Genomic DNA, 18,450 nt, shown 5'->3' on the forward strand with positions numbered 1-18,450 from the left:
CCTGGGCGGGCGGTCCCGCCGTGCCGGCGCCGTTCCCTGGGCGGGCGGTCCCGCCGTGCCGGCGCCGTTCCCTGGGCGGGCGGTCCCGCCGTGCCGGCGCCGTTCCCTGGGCGGGCGGTTCCGCCGTGCCGGTGCCGTTCCCGTCGCGGGGCGGGGGCAGCGGGGCCGGGCCCGGCTCCTCCCCCGGCCGCCTCCTTCCCGCCGTGCCCCGCGCAGCGGCCCCGGAAGGCGGCGGGAGCGGTGAGGCGGCGGCGGTGGGGCCGGGCCGGGGCGGCGGGGCCGCTTCGCTTCGCTCCGCTCCGGCAGCGCCGCTCGGGCCGGTGCTCCCGGGCCCCGCAGAATCCCGGGCGGGCGAGGGGCGGCGGCGCGGCCCGAGGGATCCGGGAGGGCGCGGGGCGGGGGCTCGGCCGGCACGGGGAGCAGAGCCGGTTCGCTCCGGGCCCGCGGGGATCACCGGCCCCAGCCAACCCCAGGTGCCGCCCCAGGCCCGGCCCCGCTGCGGGGCGGTCCCGGTAATCCTGGGCCATCTGGCGCTGTAATCGGCTGAATCCGGGGTTAGCTCCTGCAGAGCCCACGGCGTCCGGCAGGAAAACCGGGAGCCGGGCTGAGTCCGTGAGCAGGAGAACCGGGAGCCGGGCTGTGCACACACACACGGCCTGGGCTGGCTGGGAGACCACTGCACCATCGAGCGTGAGCCCACAGCAACTGATGTGATTAAAATTTCTTCTTCCAGGTCTTGGTAGAAGCTTGTCTCTGAAAGACTGGAAAGGAATACAGGTCAGAACGCTTTAATTTGCTTAATTACATTGATAGTTTTTCAGCTCTAATAAATTGTTGTTAAATAATGCAAGTGATACTCAGTAGCTGGGAATCGGTCTGATGGAGCTGTCCAGTGAGACTCTGAGGCTTTAAACTGAGTTTTAAATTGTGACTGACTGCATCGAGGGCTGTTTGAGAGTGGGCTGTGTTCTCCCAGGGTTAAAAACTGCCCTGAGGAAATGAAGGACCATCGTGATGTGTGTTTGATCAGAAATGCATCCTCTCTTTTGTTACCTTATTTTTAGAGCATAATGACTACTGCGGATGATAAACTGCTTGGCGAGAAGCTGCAGTATTATTACAGCAGCAGTGAGGGTGAGGATGAAGACAGTGAGAAGGAGGATAAAGAAGGGGAGAGCAGCATTCCTGAAAGTGTGGGCGAGGTGGAGCTCAGCAGCGATGGCAGCGCTATCAACACAGGTATCATCATATCAATATACTTCTTTTGTATATCCCTTGTTGATTGGAAATTTTGTATATTCTTCTGAAACTCTTTTTTTGATATTAAATTCCTGGGTTTAGGCATGTTTGAGTCAGTGGGTGATCAGGTTTTGGATAGAAAGCTGAGACAAGGCTGATTTGTACAACTTGGATGATAATATATCATTTTTGTTCTGATGAAAGCCATGCTAACAATAGGGAAACTCTTGTGGGCTGGTGGTTCTATTTCAAGAGCGCAGATATTAATCTTTGAGACAATTACAAGAGCAGCCTAGTTAAGTAAATTTTATCCTTCTTGTTTAAAAAGTAGATAGAAACTCAAGGACATGCAAATGGCAAATTATTTATATCGATGTTTTGCGTAGTTACAAAAACATTTATGACCGGGTCACCATTTTACTGATTTACAAATTATTCCTTGATTGTAACTGGTAGGTAAAATGGTATTGTCTTTTTTACACGAAATGTCTCCACACCTGATTGCAGGTCCCAAGGGAGTGATCAATGACTGGCGGAGGTTTAAGCAGCTGGAGACGGAGCAGCGGCAGGAGCAGCGCAGGGAGATGGAGAGGCTCATCAAGAAGCTCTCCATGACCTGCAGGTCTCACCTGGATGAGGAGGCTGAGCAGCAGAAGCAGAAAGAGCTTCAGGAAAAAATCAATGGAAAGGTAGGGTGGCACAAAGGAATTAAAATGTCACTTAAGTATTTAGCAGTTTTGCTTACCTGTGATAACAAATAAGTGATTTAGCTGCAATACCAAGGAGGTCCAAAAGCTTTTTCCAGATTTCTCATCTGTTGATCAAGTGAACTTCAGGGGATTAATATGAAGAGTTGTACAGCAAAACTGTGAATGCTGCCTCCCCTGCCCAAAACTAGGAACCTTTATTAATTTAGTATTTAGTAAGTGGGTGTTGAGAATTCAACTCTGAGCTCCTGAAATTGCAGATATTGGATGTAGTGAATGGTTTTAATCAGCTGAGCTGTTAACTAGCCCTGGGTTGTAGTCAGAGAAGTTGCTAATTTGCAGACATGTCTGTGCCTTCAGGTGATGAAAGTTGTGTGTGCTCTCCTGTATCTTGAGTGATGCAGGCAAGTGAACAGGTATAAAATACATAAAATGCTGTTAATTTCAATTCTACAGGACAATGGTGCCACAAATTTTAACTGAAAAACTAAACGAAAAGCTGATGAGAAAGAAGCTCATCTGAGGTCAGGCACCGTTTCCAAATCAGCGCTCCCGGCTCAGTGAAAGCACGTGGCCACCATTAACCTGGATTAAAGTGGGAGCATGGAGCAGCCACTTGTGTTATTAGTGCAGCTTGTGGAAACTGGAATACCCAGGGCTGAAATCGCTGTTCCCCCTGGACATGGTTTCTAATTAGATCAGAATGGAGTGTAAGACACAGGGTGCTTGAGCCTTCATGGGCTGCACTTTGCTGTTATTAAAGATGAGTGACCCACATTAATCCTCTTGATTTATGTTCTCATTATGTAAGTGACCCGTATAGTGGTGCAGATGTTTTTCAGGAATCTCTGTTTTCAGATGACTTTACAGGAATACAGCATGATCCACAATGATGAGGACGATGAGGAGTTCTTGCAGCGCTACAGGAAGCAGCGGATGGAGGAGATGAGGCAGCAGTTGTACAGTGGGCAGCAATTCAAGCAGGTGTTTGAGATCACCAGTGGGGAAGCATTTCTGGATACCGTGGACAAAGAGCATAAGAGCACACTGATCATGATCCATATTTATGAAGATGATATCCCTGGCACTGAGTCCCTGAATGGCTGCATGATCTGCCTGGCTGCTGAGTACCCAACAGTGAAATTCTGCAGAGTGAAGAGTTCACTCATTGGTGCCAGCACTCGCTTCACTAACAATGCCCTGCCGGCCCTGCTGGTCTACAAGGCAGGGGAGCTCATTGGCAACTTCGTGCGCATCACCGACCAGCTGGGAGAAGATTTTTTTGCTGTAGACCTGGAGGCTTTTCTGCAGGAGTGTGGTTTGCTGCCAGAAAAAGACCTACTGCTGCTGACTTCTATACATAATCCATCTGCATGTTACAGTGAAGACAGTGATCTGGAAATAGACTGAGCCCTTTATGCCAAGGGCCCGTAGGTGTAGCTGTGCTGTAGGATGTTCTTGCTAGGGATTGTTCTCTCTCCTCCTTCATGTGGGTATGTATTCCTCCCCTTCATGCACTTTGACTTTTGCTCATTAAAAATAACAACAAATTCCTAACATTTTCTTAAATTAATTCCATAGCTACAACTAAAACAGTCTCATTTCTGTGCAATTCAAATGTGTTTTACTCAACACAAAGTTCTAACATGATTCAGTCAGTTTAGGAAATTGTCTGTTGCAATGTCTCAGCGTCCTTGCAAGTTTCAGTTGAGATGTGGCCACCAACTCCCTAAGGCAAGAACTGAGACTGCAAATAAAAGAGATTTTAACATTCAAGACTTACTAATCTGGTGCTGAACTGCACCATTTAAAAGCGTGAGGTCCCATGTTCCATTCCACAGTTTGCAGTCTCCTTCCTGGGAGTATCTTGTTCTAACAATGGCCTTAAATTTTTGTTCCTTTCTCAGTTACAAGTAACAACAACCCCTGGCTTCATCCTGAAAATTGCTTTTTAGCTGGAGAGAGTTCTTCTTCCCTTAACCTTCCCTGAGACATAAATGCAATTACAGCTCTTAATACATTCTTGGGTTCTAAAACCCATCCTTGGAGTTCATAGTAGTCACTTGATCAGAAAATGAGCTCTGCCTCTTCAGAGAGACTGCCTGCTACAAAGAGCTCCAGTGTGTGTGCTGAACAGCAGCAAGGAGAATCTTGTTGGCAAAATGCAGAATTGGGACTTGAATAACCTCAGAATTTCATCCCATGCTAAAATTACTAAATCAGTGGTAAAGTTCTTTTCTGTCTGCCTTCAGTAGTAGAAGTAGACTATCATTACCTAAATACATGACCCAATGTAATGCCATGTTTAATGATTAATTTTAATTGAAATTTTTATGTAAAGCACTTTGGAACACCAGGGAGAATTGCAAATGTGTCTGTGGATCCTAATAGGATCTTGATAAGAATGGATCTTGGGCTAGAAAAAAAAAGAATTTCTAACTGTATCTATTTGAACTGTCTTTTAAAAAGTAGTATGAGCAGAAAAATAAATAATCTGTAGTTTAAAATGACTGAGTTGGCACAGATTATAGCTTTTTAAGGAAACTGGCAGAAATCCAGGTTTTCAAATGTGGTGAGAGATTATTTCTTTGCATCTGAGAATTGCAGAAAAAACCCCCTATGTAAGTTATATGGAGTTAAATCATTGAGTGTGGATATCAGCACATTTAAGGAAAATATCAAAGCAACTGTAACTCATATCCAGGATGAGCTTCAGTGAAGTCTGTTGTGCAGACAAGGTGCATTTTAGCATCATCACAAAACCTGTCTTGGAGAGGGGATCAAGGCAGAGCTGTCTGCTTGAGTTGCTTTGAAGTTTTTATTTTTATAAAGTGCTTTTTTTTTGCCCCCTGTGGCAGCAAAACTGTAACAGGATCAAACCCTTCCCTGCTGCTCTGTGTCCAGTGGCCTGGAGCAAGGTGACTCCTGGTGAGGAACCTCCTGTGCTGAGGTAGATGAGAGGTGGTTTGCAGTGCCAGTAGCGAAAAGGAGAAGAGAAAATATGTGAATCCAATTAATCATTGATCTGGAAGAATACAACAAGCACAAGAGAGTGAGGGGAGAGAAGCTGTGCCCTAACCCTGCTGCTCCTCCATGCACAGACCTCATGCACAGCTGTGAGCAGGGAGAACAGGCTGAGCTGGGAAAAAGCTGCTGCTGCTTTTGCCCTTTCTTGAAGCTGAATTTTCAAGGAGTTCTATAAATAGGAGTTGAAAAAGCACTTGTCATGTAGGTGTGCAGCCTCTGGGAAATGTTGTTTTGGAAGGAGCGGTGCAGTGCAGGGAGGCAGCCAGGAATGGTGGGTGTTACAGCCCTCACCTGGCTTTGCTCACAGTTAATGGTGTTCAACACAAACAGCAGAGCCTGGGCACGGAATGTGAGGGCACAAGGAAGCGTGGATGGTTGCTTGGCAAGGGCAGGAATGAAATCCCACATGAGCTCAACATGGACATTTAATTGTGGGGCCATCATGGCTGCCAGGCAATGCAGGACAAAATTTAGCTAAGAAAAGATTACACTGAGTTTTTCTGGCCTCCTATCTGCCTCTTCTTTGTAAAATGTTCAAAATAGGCCTTTGCTGAAAATCCAAACAAGGTTTCCTGTACAGTCACTGGCCTGATCCTGTGGCAGGGGGGCCTGCTGGGGAGAGCTGAGAGAATCTGGAGACTCCCTCCAAGAGACTCCGATTGCTTTTCTCCTCCTGCCCAATGAATCATTGCTCTGAGGCCACACAGCCCCAGATGCATGTTTTCATTGTTGCTGCAGGAGCCCAGGCAGCCCCATCTCCTGTCCCTGTCCATCCCCACCGCAGGCAGGCCACAGCTGGGCTCCCCAGAGGCATGTTTAAAAACACAGAGCATCTCCACGGGCTGTGTTTACCAAGAGCTCAAACAGAGGGCACTTCTGGCAGCACTCTCCTCTCCAGAGCACGGCAGGGAGCCCCTGCCATGGTGGGTGATGCTCGTGGCCACACCAGACGCCACCATGTGTGGGTGCAAACACTGCCTTGATGTGGCTGTACCTTGGTGACTGGGAGCGATTTCTGCAACTGCCATGGCTGGAAAACCAGCACAGAAAACAGAAGAGCTCAGCGGTGCTGGGCTGGGGGGAGCTCTGTGTGCAGGGCCGTGGGTGCCTGGGCTCCTGCGGGAGATTTCAGTAGCGTGTTGGGTGCTGTGCCTGGGGCTGGTACATGCTGGTCCTTCAAAGAAACAATTTCAAAGCTTTTCCTGCTAGCAGGAGGGAGATGCTTTGCTGTCCTGGGCTGGCTGGAAGAGGTGCCAGGCTTGCCAGCGGTGCCTCAGCCAAGCTATCCCAGTGGAACATTCCTCCTTGGTGGCAGAGAGCAGCCAGGCCACTCTCCATTTGCCATGGGGAACATTCCTCCTTGGTGGCAGAGAGCAGCCAGGCCACTCTCCATTTGCCATGGGGAACATTCCTCCTTGGCAGGGAGCAGCCAGGCCACTCTCCATGTGCCATGGGGAACATTCCTCCTTGGCACAAAGCAGCCAGGCCACTCTCCATGTGCCATGGGGAACATTCCTCCTTGGCACAGAGCAGCCAGGCCACTCTCCATGTGCCATGGGGAACATTCCTCCTTGGCACAGAGCAGCCAGGCCACTCTCCATGTGCCATGGGGAACATTCCTCCTTGGCACAGAGCAGCCAGGCCACTCTCGGTGTGCCATGGGGAACATTCCCCCTGGGTGGCAGAGGGCAGCCAGGCCATTGTCGGCTCTCGTGCCGTTATCAGCTGTCCCAAAGCCCCGCTGGTAGCCCCGATAGCCCCGAGGAAACGCAGGATGTTTGTGGTTTAACTGAAGCGAGCCGAGCTTGTGCCTGTCGCCAGATGTCAGGGAAGGATGCTGGGGGCTGGAGCGGCTCCCAGCCGGGGAGGGCGGTCACGAGCACAGCTGGAAGCACAGCTGGAAGTGCTCGGTGCTCGGCTGGCCCGGGGAAGGACCGACCGTGTCCTCCTCTGGCAGTGCTGCTCAGCACTCCTGCACGGCACGGTGCGACTGGGAGTGCTGGGCTGTCCGTGTGCCAGCACTGCTCAGGGCCAGCCCAGCGCAGCACAGAGCAGGTGAAGCTGCCTGCTGTGCCTTCGGGGTCTGGCTGGCCTCTCTGCCTCCCCACATCCCCATGGAAACTGAAATCCAGATGCTGTCCTGATAATGCTGTCCCATTTCTGAAGGGTTAGAGAGAGTGAGTGATAAGGCTCATGACTTGGGAGCCCCTTCTTGCTATGACACTTTCCTACCACATCCCTGCCAAGGCACCAGCCCTTTAAACCTCCCTAGTTTAGAATTCCTGTAACACCTCCCTGGGAATGCTGCTGGGATGGAGCAGAGGCTCAGGAGTGCTCCCCTCCTCCAGGACAGCAGAGGAAGGAGCTGCAGCTGCATGCTGTCTTACAGACTGTGGCTATTTCATGTCTACAAAACACCCAGGCAGCCAGATTTGTGTGTGGATAGTTTTATGTGAGAGAAATACACAATGTTGGTCTAAGCAGTGTCACCATGGGATTACAGAATATCCTGAACTGGAAGGGACCCACAAACATCATCACAGTCCAACCCCTGGCCCTGCCCAGGACAACCCCAACAATCCCACCCTGTGCCTGAGAGCAGTGGCCAAACACTGAATTGTGGCATTTGAGCAGCTGGGGGATGGCCAGAGGGCAGCAAAGTTCAAACTGCCTCAGGACACTCAGAGACCCCCATGGAAGCTCCTAAGGGAGAAGTTGCTCCATTTATTGCTTCAGGTGCAGTCAGCAATGGCCCAGCACAGCACTGGTGGGCACAGCCACAAATAGAGGAGTTTTTAAAATCATTTATTATTTAAAATGTCCTTTTTCCTGGACCTTAACCAAGATCTGATGGGGATCAAGGCCAGTGACAGTGGCTGCCAGCTACCACATGGCTGTGCTGGGCAAGGGCTGAGCTCTGTTTGGGGAGGAGGACAGAAGCAGGCTGTGTGTGCTGTGAGGATGTTTGCTGAGCTGTTAGTGCAGAGCAGGGCGATGATTCTGGGATGGAAGAGACTCCATCCCTTTGTGTGCACAGAGGTAGCATCTCGCTCTGAGCAGCCCCGGGGTGGCAGCCAGTGGCACGTGCCAGGGTCCAAGCCAGCATGACACAGGAGGTCTGGAGATCTGACCTCATGCTTCTCTCTGGCCTCCTCCAGGAGAGACTGCTTTGGTTCCTTGTCCCAGCTGTGCACGGGTGCTGGGCAGGCACAGGGGCAGCAGTTCCTGCATCCCCACCATTCGCTGTAGGAAGGAACAGCATCCTCAGCACTGGGCTGGGAGCTCAGCTCAGCCTGCAGCAGGGCAAGGACAGTCCCTACCTGGGCAGGTCAGCCCTGCTAGAGCTCTGCAGAGGATCCAGCAGCCCGGGCACTGCCATGCTCTGCAGTGTCAGGCACATGGAACGCCACGTACGGGCACTTCTTCACGTTGAGGCACACGAGCTTCTCCAGGGACGCCGTCTTCACGATCTCAAAGCCGGTTGCTCCACCAAATGTACTGGGTTTCCAGTACTCTGGGGAGCAGATGGGGTTTCCAAAAAGCCCCTTCAGGGAAAATGGAGCTCCGATCTCCACCATGCTTTCCCCAAAAATGCCATTGGGTTGGGGTTTCTCCAGCAGCAAGCCTGGGTAAAACTCCAGAGCATCAATGTCTCCATACAGCTCTTCCAGCTCTGCTGCCTTCTCTTCCTCTCCTGCACCAAGTGAACATCAGAGTGCTTTAGCAAGAGAATCACACCTGGCAAGGACTGGCCTGGCAGTGGGCAAAGGCAGACTGGCTCCCTTGCAGGCAAGCCTGACTTCCAGGCCAGGGACCCCAGGAGGAAGGACCCCTGACACCCCTGCATCCCCTGACACCCCTGCATGAGCCCAGTCTGCCCCACTGTGGGGCCATAGCAGGCAGGGCTGGCATGGGCAGGAGCAGCTGCTCCAAGCCCAGTGGCAGAGGGGCAGCTCATGGCCTGGTACTCACCCACGGGCACAGAGCCCCTGCCTGGCCCAGGAGAGCCCCAGGAGCAGCAGTGCAGCCCTACCTGTCAGCTCCTGGAAGGACTTGTAGGGCTTCATGCCAAACCTTTTCCGGTACTCGTTGAAGGGCTGCAGCCTCAGCTGCCGGGACTCCCTGATGACCCCGACGGCCACGTGCAGGACATTGGCATTGATGGTCTGTCCCCCCCCGATCTGCAGGGCACAGACAAGGAGGGGCACACATCAGGGCAGCACCAGCTCCAGAGGGCCACCACACTAAAGCACCCTGGGCTTGTGTTGTGACACCAGCACGTCACTGCAGCAGCAAGAGGAGGATGGGCAGTGCAAAAAGCAGCTGTGGAGCAGCTTGGTCAGGCCAGCCCTGCTCCCAGGGCAGGGCACAGGGCAGCAGAAGTCCTCAATGGGCAGTGACCCAGTGAGGAGGATGAGAGAGATTTCAGGCTCGCTGGGAGAGCCCAAATGCCCAAAGGGCCTCAGGCTCAGCCTCAGCTGGGCTGCTTGGCACAAGGAGGGTGAGGAAAGGAGCTGCGATCGCTTGGAAGAAAACATCCATGCGATGGCAGCAGAGAACAGCGCCAGGCGCTGCTCCAGCCCCGCGGCTCAGCCGAGCGGGGACATCCCGGCCTCCACAGGCTCTGGCACCACCGGAATGTTTACTGCAGAGCAGCCAGAGCCAGCAGCTGGGCTGCCAGGGCCAGCCTCGCCTCGGTGCGGGCGGGGAGGGCTCCTGATGTGCCCATGGAGGCTGCCCTGGACAGACTCGGCGTGACACGGGCACCACTGCTCGCGTGTCCCTTCTGGGAGGGCAGAGCAGGACCTTACCCTTCCTGCTACCTGCTTGGAAAAGGACTCCACCAGCGCCTCCACGCCGTAGTCCATGAGCATGGAGGTGTTGTAGAGGAACTGCTTGTAGCTGTACTCTTGTCCCTGGATGACGAAGGAGTCGGGCATCAGCCCGTGCCAGTGGTAGAGCTGGTTGAACTCCACGGCGATGCGGTTCCGGTACTGGAACTGGGACCCAAACAACAGCTCGGGGTCGAACTTGAGGCTCAGGTAGTACCCACTGAGGTGCTGCACGTAGTCCTCAATGACGATCTTAATGGTCTCCCCTGGGCAGCAGAAAAAAGCAGCTGGCAGCAGCAGGAGCCACCAGCTCTGCACCTGAGATGTCACCCACATCTACCACAGCAGCCATCCACCTCCTCCTAACCATTCTGGATGGACCAAAGCCAATTTTTTTGCTATATGGACCAAACCAAGAGATTCCCAGAAGGATGCCAGAGGAGCTGCCTCAAAGGCAGTTTGGCCATTGCCCCCAAAAGAGGCTGGCCAGCGTGGGAGTCCCAGGGGGTGGGACAGGGCAGTTCCTCACCGATGAGGATGAGCCGTGCTGTCTGGAAGAGCTGCTCGTCGCTCCAGGTGGGGTGTTCCCGCTTGAGCAGGTCACAGATGCGGTTGTGCTCTCGCAGCCAGAGCGTGGCGTAGACGCAGAGCCCCGGCAGCAGCCCGAACACCTCCTGCCCCATGGCCAGCTGCCGCTCCTGGGGCACGCCCGACGGGTACACCATGTGCACCGGGGCCTCGCTGACCACGGGCGGGTACACCTCGCCATCCACCACCTGGGGACAGCAGCGACAGGGCAGAAAGGGCAGAGGGGACAAAACATCCCAGTAAAACCTGCCCAGCCACGAGCTGCCTCCCTCAGAGCACCACATTGCTCTCCTGCAAGAGGTGAGTGAATGGAAACACCTCCCTCATACAGCCCCAAATGCCTGCTGCCATCAGAGCAGCTGCACCCCAAAGATTGTCCCCCGGCCAGCAGCCACGCAGGGCATCAGGGCTGGGGTCTGCCAAGAGCTGCCAGAGGAACATGGGCTTCAAACAGCCCTGGCTCACTGGGCTGGGATGTGTTTCAGTTGTGCTGGGTGGTACCTGGAATTTCAGCTTCCCATCTCGGAAGAGACGCAGCTGGTGCTGCCGCTGCAGGTTGTCCCCGTACAAATGCCCCAGGTCCACCTGTGGAGAGAGCAGGGCATCGAGGCTGCTCTGAGAGGCACAGGGACCCCAGCACCCCCTCACTCCTCACACCCTCACCCCATGTCCCAGAGCCTTGGTGAAGCCACGTCCCATCTTCCCAGATGTCTTGAAGAACTGGTGGGTGAAATGCTGGGCGAAGAAGGCAAACATCATGTTGGTGCCTCGGGGATCAGCCTCAAACTTGTGTCGCAGCAGGAACCTCTCTGCCAGGAGCTGGGGGTCAGGGAGCTGCAGCTTCCCTGCAAAGGATGGAGGCTGAGGGAAGATGCCCAGTGCCCACCCAGCCGGGTACTGGTGCTGTGTGCAGGGCTGCTGGTGGTGTCTGCTGCAGCATCAGGCCCAGGCTCCTCTGCACAGAGACCTTGCAGCCCTCTCACACAGGCTGTGACATGTCCCAGCAGCTCAGCCTGAGCTGTCCCAGCAGCAATCCAGATGCCATCAATCTCCTCCTGCAGCAGAGCCAGTCTGGGCAGGACAGGGACAGCACGTGGCACTGCCAGTGGTGCTTTGCAGATGTGTCCATGGCAGCCAAAGCCTGGCCATGGCTGGGTGGGAAACACTCAGGGTGTGGGTGTCCTAGAGCAGCCACGTACCTTTGGTGCCCATGGGCGTGGGGCAGTCGTCCGGCACGGGCGGCAGCACGCGGGTGTAGTAGCTGACGTTGGCATAGGCCTCCCAGCTGATGTAGCCATAGTCAGAGTTGAAAGTGGGGGGGCTGGGGATGAGATTGGCACGAACTGAAAGGAGAGAGGGGAATCACCAGTGTGGGGATGGAGGCAGCAACACACAGGCTCTGCCCCTGGTCCCTGCCCACCTGCTCTGTGCTGCCAGCAGCTCCTGGCACCCCAAAAACCAGAAAGGTACCAGCAATGGAGGCATGTGGGTGTCCTGGGCTTTGCTCCGAGCCTTTTAAAGGCTGCAATTCCCTGCAGGAAAGGAGGGCTTGTGCTAATGTGCTAAGTGGAGTCTTGGATGATGGATGAGATGACAAACCCTCAGAAATGGTGAAGCCAACAGCCGGAGCCTCGCAAGCGTGTCGCTACGGCTCCAAGAGCTGGAACCTAAATATTTATGCAAAGTGATGAATATGGGGACATGAGTAACAAGGGCCATATTTCCATGGGCTGTTTTCTGTGCAGCTGTGAAACAGCTCCTTGGCCTGGGGGGTGCAGCATGCCAAGAACTGCTCGTGTTTTCCAGCCAGCTGGCAGCTTGGCACCGTGCTGGGGACCCCCTACACCCCACTGCAGCCTGGCTGGCAGCTCCCCTGGGCACAGTGACAGTGTGACAGGGTGATGGAAGGACAGGGTGACAACCTTCTGACAATGCCCACCCTGCTCACAGGAGCTGCTCAGCATCGCTGCAGCCCTGCTATCCCAACCCACACATCTGTGCATGCCAGGGGCTCCTGTTGAACCTCAAACCCTCTCCAAGCCCCCACCTGTCAGCACGAGCCTCATGAGTGTGTCCCTGATGAAGGTGCTGTTGATAATGTCCCAAAACCACTTGAAATGGGTCAGGATGAAGTGGTAGAAGGCAGGACTGGGCTTCAGCAGGTTGTGGAGACGTGTCCAGAACTCAGCTGGGGGAAACAGAGCAGTCACTCTCCCTGCTGAGGAGCCAGCCCACCCGGAGCAGTGGGTGCTGTGGGCACAGGGCTGCCCTGGCACGCACGGGTGGCAGATGCTGGGACAGGGACTCACGGGAGGTGCAGTTGAGCCCGTAGTACCCGGTGCGGGTGCAGTCGCACTCGTATCCTCCCAGGCCGACCCTGACACACACCCCTTGGTTCTGGCAGGGGAAATAGCAACAGGGATTCACTGCAGAAGAGAGAGAGAGATCAGCATCCAGCCAGCACATCCCTGCATCCGCTGGCTGCCCGCTCCTCCAGGGGGGACAGCGCCTCGGAGCCAGCCCAGCGGGCCCAGCTCAGGAGAGGAGGCGCAGAGCTGCAGGAGCCAAGCCCTGCCCTGCTGGGGCGTCTCCCCGTGCCTGGGGGGCTGCTGTGCCCCCGGAGCCCCAGCCCGGGCTAAAGCCGTGCCCACAGCCGCTGTGCTAATAACAACAGCCATTGTCAGGGCCGTTTGCTTTGGCAGGGCCCCTCGGCCCCGCCGCCCCCAGCGGATGGAAAGGGCCCCTCACGGCTCACTCCGGCTCCCGCCCGGCCCCTTCCTCCACCACCTTCGTGCCCAGCCTGCAGGGACGAGATAAGGCCCCTTGCAGCCCTTCCCAGGCTGTGGGGTGACGTGGGACAGGGAGACCCCCTGGCACACTGAGCAGCTCCATCCCCTCCAAGCCTCTCCAGGCTGTCCTGGAGCAGGAAGATCCTTGTAACTCCACCATCCTCAGCCCCTCCAAGAGCAGCAAACCTCAGGGGATAGAGAAACACAGTCCAGGGTGCCCAGAGACTCCTCTGCCTTCCATCAGCCAAAGGAGTGCTCTGGAAATTGGGATGCTCTCTGTCACAGCTGCCTCCTGAAATCTCACCAGCGACATTCTCAACTCACCAAGCCAGGTCTGCACAGAGCCTTTGTGCCAGGAGGGAAGTGCCTAAAGCCCAGAGCTGGCTGCACACCTGGCTTTGTGTGCTGAGGCCACCAGCCCCACCAGGGCACACAGCACTCATGGACAAGGTGCCACCAACCCAACACAGTGCCCAGCTCTGGAGCTGCTGGCTGCAGGAACGGGGGACAGGCAGCACACCCCGAGTGCTGCAGAGACTCACAGCCACTGCCAGAGTTCCCAGTGCCACAGCTGATGGAGGAAGGTCTCCTGAGCCCATCACAGCCACTGCCAGAGTGCTCAGTGCCACAGCTGATGGAGGAAGGTCGCCTGAGCCCATCAGCTGCTCCATGTGGCTCATGAGCTCACCAGATCCCTGCCAGGCCTGCTTCAGGTTCTTCTGGAATTTGGGAACATTGCTGGGGTGGTGGGATGGGCATGCAGAACAGAAACCACATTTTTTCCATAGGAAATTGCAGCTAAAAATTAACATCTTAGGAAAATAAAGGTAATTTTGTGAGGTTGCTCAGTGTCCCAGCAGGCACACGCTCGGGGCAGGGCAGGGAGCCTGGGGCTCTGCCTGCAGCTCTGCTGGGCTGTGCTCAGCCCTGTGGTCCCAAATCCCTCCCAGCACAGGGCTCGACTTGCAAAGACGTGCTCAGCTCCCAGCACTTCCATTAGGCTCCCTTTCATCTTGGATCTTTTCATGTCTCCAGACGGGAGGCAGCAGGCAGGATCTTATTTATCTCAGACAAATTAAGGTCAGACCACCCGTTCAGATTTTTGCAAGATGGGAATTTTTGGAAAGGGGGAGGTGTTGCAGCGCAGCTGGAGCATCCTCTGGGCTATTCCCACCCCGGTAGCTCCACACTTGGCTCTGCTGCAGGCCCGGTGAGAGTCCCGACGAGCAGCCCCGTGCCGTGCCCGCTGCAGCCCGGGGGAAGCTCTTGTGGGCTGGGAGGATGCTCCAGTGCAGCCGGTCGAGTCCTGCCCCGTGTCTCCAGCTAATATGGGGAGTAAGGAAAAGTTCGCTCGGCCGGGGCCCTCCTCCGAGGCGGGTTTGGCAGCGAGCCGAGCCGTGCCGTGCCGTGCCGTGCCGGGCCGGGCCGCGCCTCCCACGGTTCACTGCAGTGTCAGGGCCGGGTCCCCGAGGCGGGGTGGGAGCAGCGTGTTCCAGCCAAAAGGGTGGGAAGGGGCTGGAGCGTGTCCTGGCCCGCGACACCAGCCCCATCACATCCTGAGGAGCCTCCCTGTGCTGCAGCTCCGTGCTCTCCACACCCCGGCCAGGAATCCTGCGCTGGCCGTGCCAGGACGGCTCCAGGTGTGGGAAAGGCGCTGCAGCCCCTCCGTGCCGGCAGGGCCGGTGCTCTCGCTCCATCACCGCTGAAAAATGCCACATTTGGGGACGACATCCGTTCCACAGACCGCAGCCAAAGCAACCTGGGGTGAATCATGGCCAGGACGGAGCCGGGCTCGCTCCATGGGACACGGCACCGCCGCCGCAGGCTTTGGAGACCATGGAGCGCTTACGCACTTGTTTGTCTGATCCTGGAAGGTTTCTCGGGCCCACGAACTATTCACAGCACACACACCACAGCCAGATTGTCATCTGCAACCACTTCTGGCAGCACCATGAGCGGGAGCAGCGTGCCAGGCCCACAGCTGTGCCCCACGTGGGCTCAGTGAGCCTCCCCCTGCACCTGAGGCAGGCAGCCTGCCCGGGGTGGGCTGGAGGGGTGACACAGCCCCAGGGCTCTCTGGCTTCCCTCTACAGCCCGGGCAGGCTCTCTGTGAGCCCCACTGCAGAGGGGATGTGCTGGGAGGAGGCACAGACCACAGGCAATGGAAACAGCCATGAATGCAAAGCAGCTCTACCAGAGGTGCCCCCCTGCCTCCCCACAGCAGGGCCTGTGCCCCACCTGCCCCATGGCTGGGGCTCGGGCACACGGCAGTGTTGGGGTGCTGCCACTGCTCCTGTCTGGCAGCCTGCAATGGCTGCTCAGAGGACAGTCAGGTTTATTTTGCAAGAACGCTTGAACAAAACTACACCCCTGAAGGCAAGTTAGCAGCCAAAGGCAATATCTGCAGGGAAAACTGAGAAACACCTTGGGACCAGCCTGGCTCTGCTCACAACCAGAGGAAAAGTCTACAGAGAACAAACACCATGGCTCAGAGCCAAGATGCAGCCAGTGAGGAGTCAAGTAGAGTGCTCTGAGCAGCAAATATCAAGTGAGCAGGAGATCCCAGCCTCAGCCCAACATCCTGTTATTTGGTCTTCAAGAGCAGATCCGAGGACTAGATTAGGGCTGTGGTCCTCCTGGTGCAACGCTGGGGAGGAGCAGAGCCCAGACACTCTGCTGACAGCACCCCGGGGCACAGCACAGTTTCCCTAATTTCTCAATCAGATATCTCCCTCCCTAATTAAGGCTTGGAAAAAAGCCGTCTTTTCCTGTACATCATGTATTGCAGGTATTTATTTTTCCCCCACATAATGAAATGTGCTTTGATCGTGCTGTGCAGCAGCCAGCTCCAGGGCTGCTCCATTCCAGGGCTGTATCTGTCCCAGCTGCTTCAGGCACGTGGGTCACCAGCACATCCCCAGGCCCTGTCCTGTGGTCAGCAGCACACACAGATGCTGGCCCAGCTGTCCTCAGCTCCAGAGGAACTTCTCAGGAAGATAAAACACATGTAAAGAGATGGCCAAGCTGGAGAAGGAGCAGAGCAGAGGCTGTCCCTTGCCTGTCCCCACCACCTGTGGTCCAGCCCAGCCAGTGACAGCCAGGTGCATCCCCTGGGGGCTCTCCTTTCAGCAGATGGGGCTGATGTGCCCTGCAGTGGGGTGCCTGCCACCTCCCCAGCCACACTGGTGTCACTCAGCATTGGGGTCACCCAGCCCCACTGTTTCTGGTGGCTGGAGCTGTCGCATCCTGCTGGGTCACACCCCAGCTACTGGAGTCCCCTGCAGAGCTGGCCATGGGTTTGAGAAAGGGTTTAATTTAACCACAGGCTCCACGGGTGCCTGCCACAGTCAGCACTATTCCTCACCATCCCCTGGTGTGCCTGCGGTTGGGCAGCACGTGGTGCTGGGAAGGAAACGATGGCTGAGGCCACCAGAGCCACCCCTGCTGCCCCCAGCCCTCCATCCTCGCTCCCAGCTGCAGTGTCACCGGGGACAGTGGCAGGGCCCTGGCTGCCAGCACGCACGGGCAATGTCCCCTCTCTTTGGGGGAGCCCCGTCCCGTTCGGGAGGCTGCAGGAAGGGGCTGGCACTGCCCCTCGGCCCCCAGCGAGGCCGGCCCGGGGTGCCGCGGTCTTGGCGGGGCTCCAGCCCTGCCGTGCGTCCCCGGCCGCCCCGGGCCAGCGGTGTCCCCCCGGGCCCTGCGTGTGGTCGCTGCGGGAGGCGGACGGGGGAAGTTTGTTCCACCCGGGCGCTTCTGCTGCCAGCCGGCCGTGACGGGCCGAACCCGCGGGCCCCCTGACCCGGGCGGTGGTCGTGGGGCTCCTCCAGCCGCCCCTGCCCACCCTGCCTGCCCTCCGCCCCGGACACGGGGGGCACCGGCGGGCGAGGACGAGCCGGGGGCGGCGAGTGCGATCCCGCCGGGACCCGCCGGACCGCGGCCCGGTCCCGCAGCGCTCCCCGTGCCTCCCGGTACCGGACGCAGCGGGACCAGGTCCCCTCGCCCCCCCGGTGCCGCATGTCCCCTGTTCGGGATGTCGCCGCTCCACCGGTACCGACTCCCCCGCGCCTCCCTCCCTCCCTCCCGGTGCGGTCCCGCCCCGCGTACCGGAGCCGGTGCCGGCGGCGCTCCCGGCGGCGCAGAGCAGCACGGCGTGGGCGAGCAGCAGCCGAAGCCCCGCGGCCGGCGGGGCCCGGGCCCGGCACCCACCGCCCATGGCGAGAGGCAGCTCCGCCGCGTCCCGCGTCGCGCCCGGCGCGGCCCCGCCGCCCCCGCCCCCGCCGCGCTGCCGCCCGCCCCCGACGGGACGGGACGGGACGGGACGGGACGGGACGGGACGGGGCCGCCTCCGACAGCCCGGGACTGCCCCGGCTGCGCTCCCCTCCCCTGGCCCGCTTGGCCACCCCTGCATCCCCAGTCGTGCCCGGTCCGCGTCTCTCCCAGGAGCCCCGGGTTCCCCGTTTCCCTCCCCGTCCCCGCCTACCCGAACATCTCCGTACCCAGCTCCTGGTTCCCACGTCCCGCTGCACCCCCACGCCCACGCCCTTGTTCCCACGCCCCCCTGCATCCCAATTCCACATCCATCCCAGGTCCCCCAGGACTCCATGTGCCCCCCGAACTCCTTGGCCTGGCTCAGCTCCTCCGAGTGGCCGCAAGAGGCTGCCCGGGCAGTGCTGCCCGGCTGTGCCCGGAGCCCGGCTGCCCGCAGCCGCCAGCGGCCAGAAAAGCTGAGTTTATCGTTTCAGCCATCGCTGGGTGTTTCCTCCCGGATGCTTTGTTCCAGCACCAGCCGCTGGAACCGGACAGGACTCGGCCAGCCCGGCCCGGGCAGGCAGCAGCCACCGCACAGGAATCGAGTGGGGCTGGGAGAGGCTCTGCAGGGCTCTGGGGTAGGCGAGGGCACGGTGAGCTGCACACCTGGCTGGGATGTCCCCGGACTGGTGGAACCCAGAGCTCGGAGCCTGCTGGGCCTCTCAGCGGCAGAGACCCCAGCGCAGGCCCGGCTGGGTGAGAGGATTATCGCGGGTTTGCTGAGCTGCAGGAAGCCCCGGCAGGCTGGGGGAGCGCAGTTCCTGCCTGGACCCCGCTCGATTCCTCTGCGCGGGTTTCAGCAGCAGGGAGGGAGTGTCCTCACAGGGCAAGCGGCTTTCACAGGTGTCCAGAAATGCACAAGGGCCTCAGATCCGACTTCAGCAGGCAAATACACCGGCCATGACATAAACATGAGCTCAGCAGGCTCTGCATGCGCTCACGCAGGGTGGGGACACTGCC

The 18,450-nt window shown here is 57.4% G+C and overlaps 2 protein-coding genes across 2 annotated transcripts; one reads left to right on the forward strand and one right to left on the reverse strand.

Annotated features, from left to right (window-relative positions):
* The first annotated feature begins 65 nt into the window (after positions 1-65).
* Positions 66-4,453, forward strand: PDCL (phosducin like). The gene is made up of 5 exons (XM_058818261.1): positions 66-240; positions 734-777; positions 1,065-1,239; positions 1,747-1,928; positions 2,805-4,453. Exons 3-5 carry the CDS (start codon positions 1,071-1,073, stop codon positions 3,354-3,356), a joined length of 903 nt encoding a protein of 300 aa, XP_058674244.1. The 5' UTR covers positions 66-240; positions 734-777; positions 1,065-1,070; the 3' UTR covers positions 3,357-4,453.
* Positions 4,454-7,450: 2,997 nt separating this feature from the next.
* PTGS1 (prostaglandin-endoperoxide synthase 1) lies at positions 7,451-17,400 on the reverse strand. Its single transcript, XM_058818242.1, has 11 exons — positions 17,287-17,400; positions 12,703-12,819; positions 12,441-12,581; positions 11,593-11,736; positions 11,057-11,238; positions 10,895-10,978; positions 10,335-10,581; positions 9,785-10,071; positions 9,007-9,154; positions 8,294-8,667; positions 7,451-8,216 (listed from the first exon to the last, which is right to left on the reverse strand). Exons 1-10 carry the CDS (start codon positions 17,393-17,395, stop codon positions 8,312-8,314), a joined length of 1,815 nt encoding a protein of 604 aa, XP_058674225.1. The 5' UTR covers positions 17,396-17,400; the 3' UTR covers positions 7,451-8,216; positions 8,294-8,311.
* Positions 17,401-18,450: the final 1,050 nt, after the last annotated feature.

This window comes from Ammospiza caudacuta, chromosome 21 (assembly GCF_027887145.1).
Source record: "Ammospiza caudacuta isolate bAmmCau1 chromosome 21, bAmmCau1.pri, whole genome shotgun sequence".
Lineage (NCBI taxonomy): Eukaryota > Metazoa > Chordata > Aves > Passeriformes > Passerellidae > Ammospiza > Ammospiza caudacuta.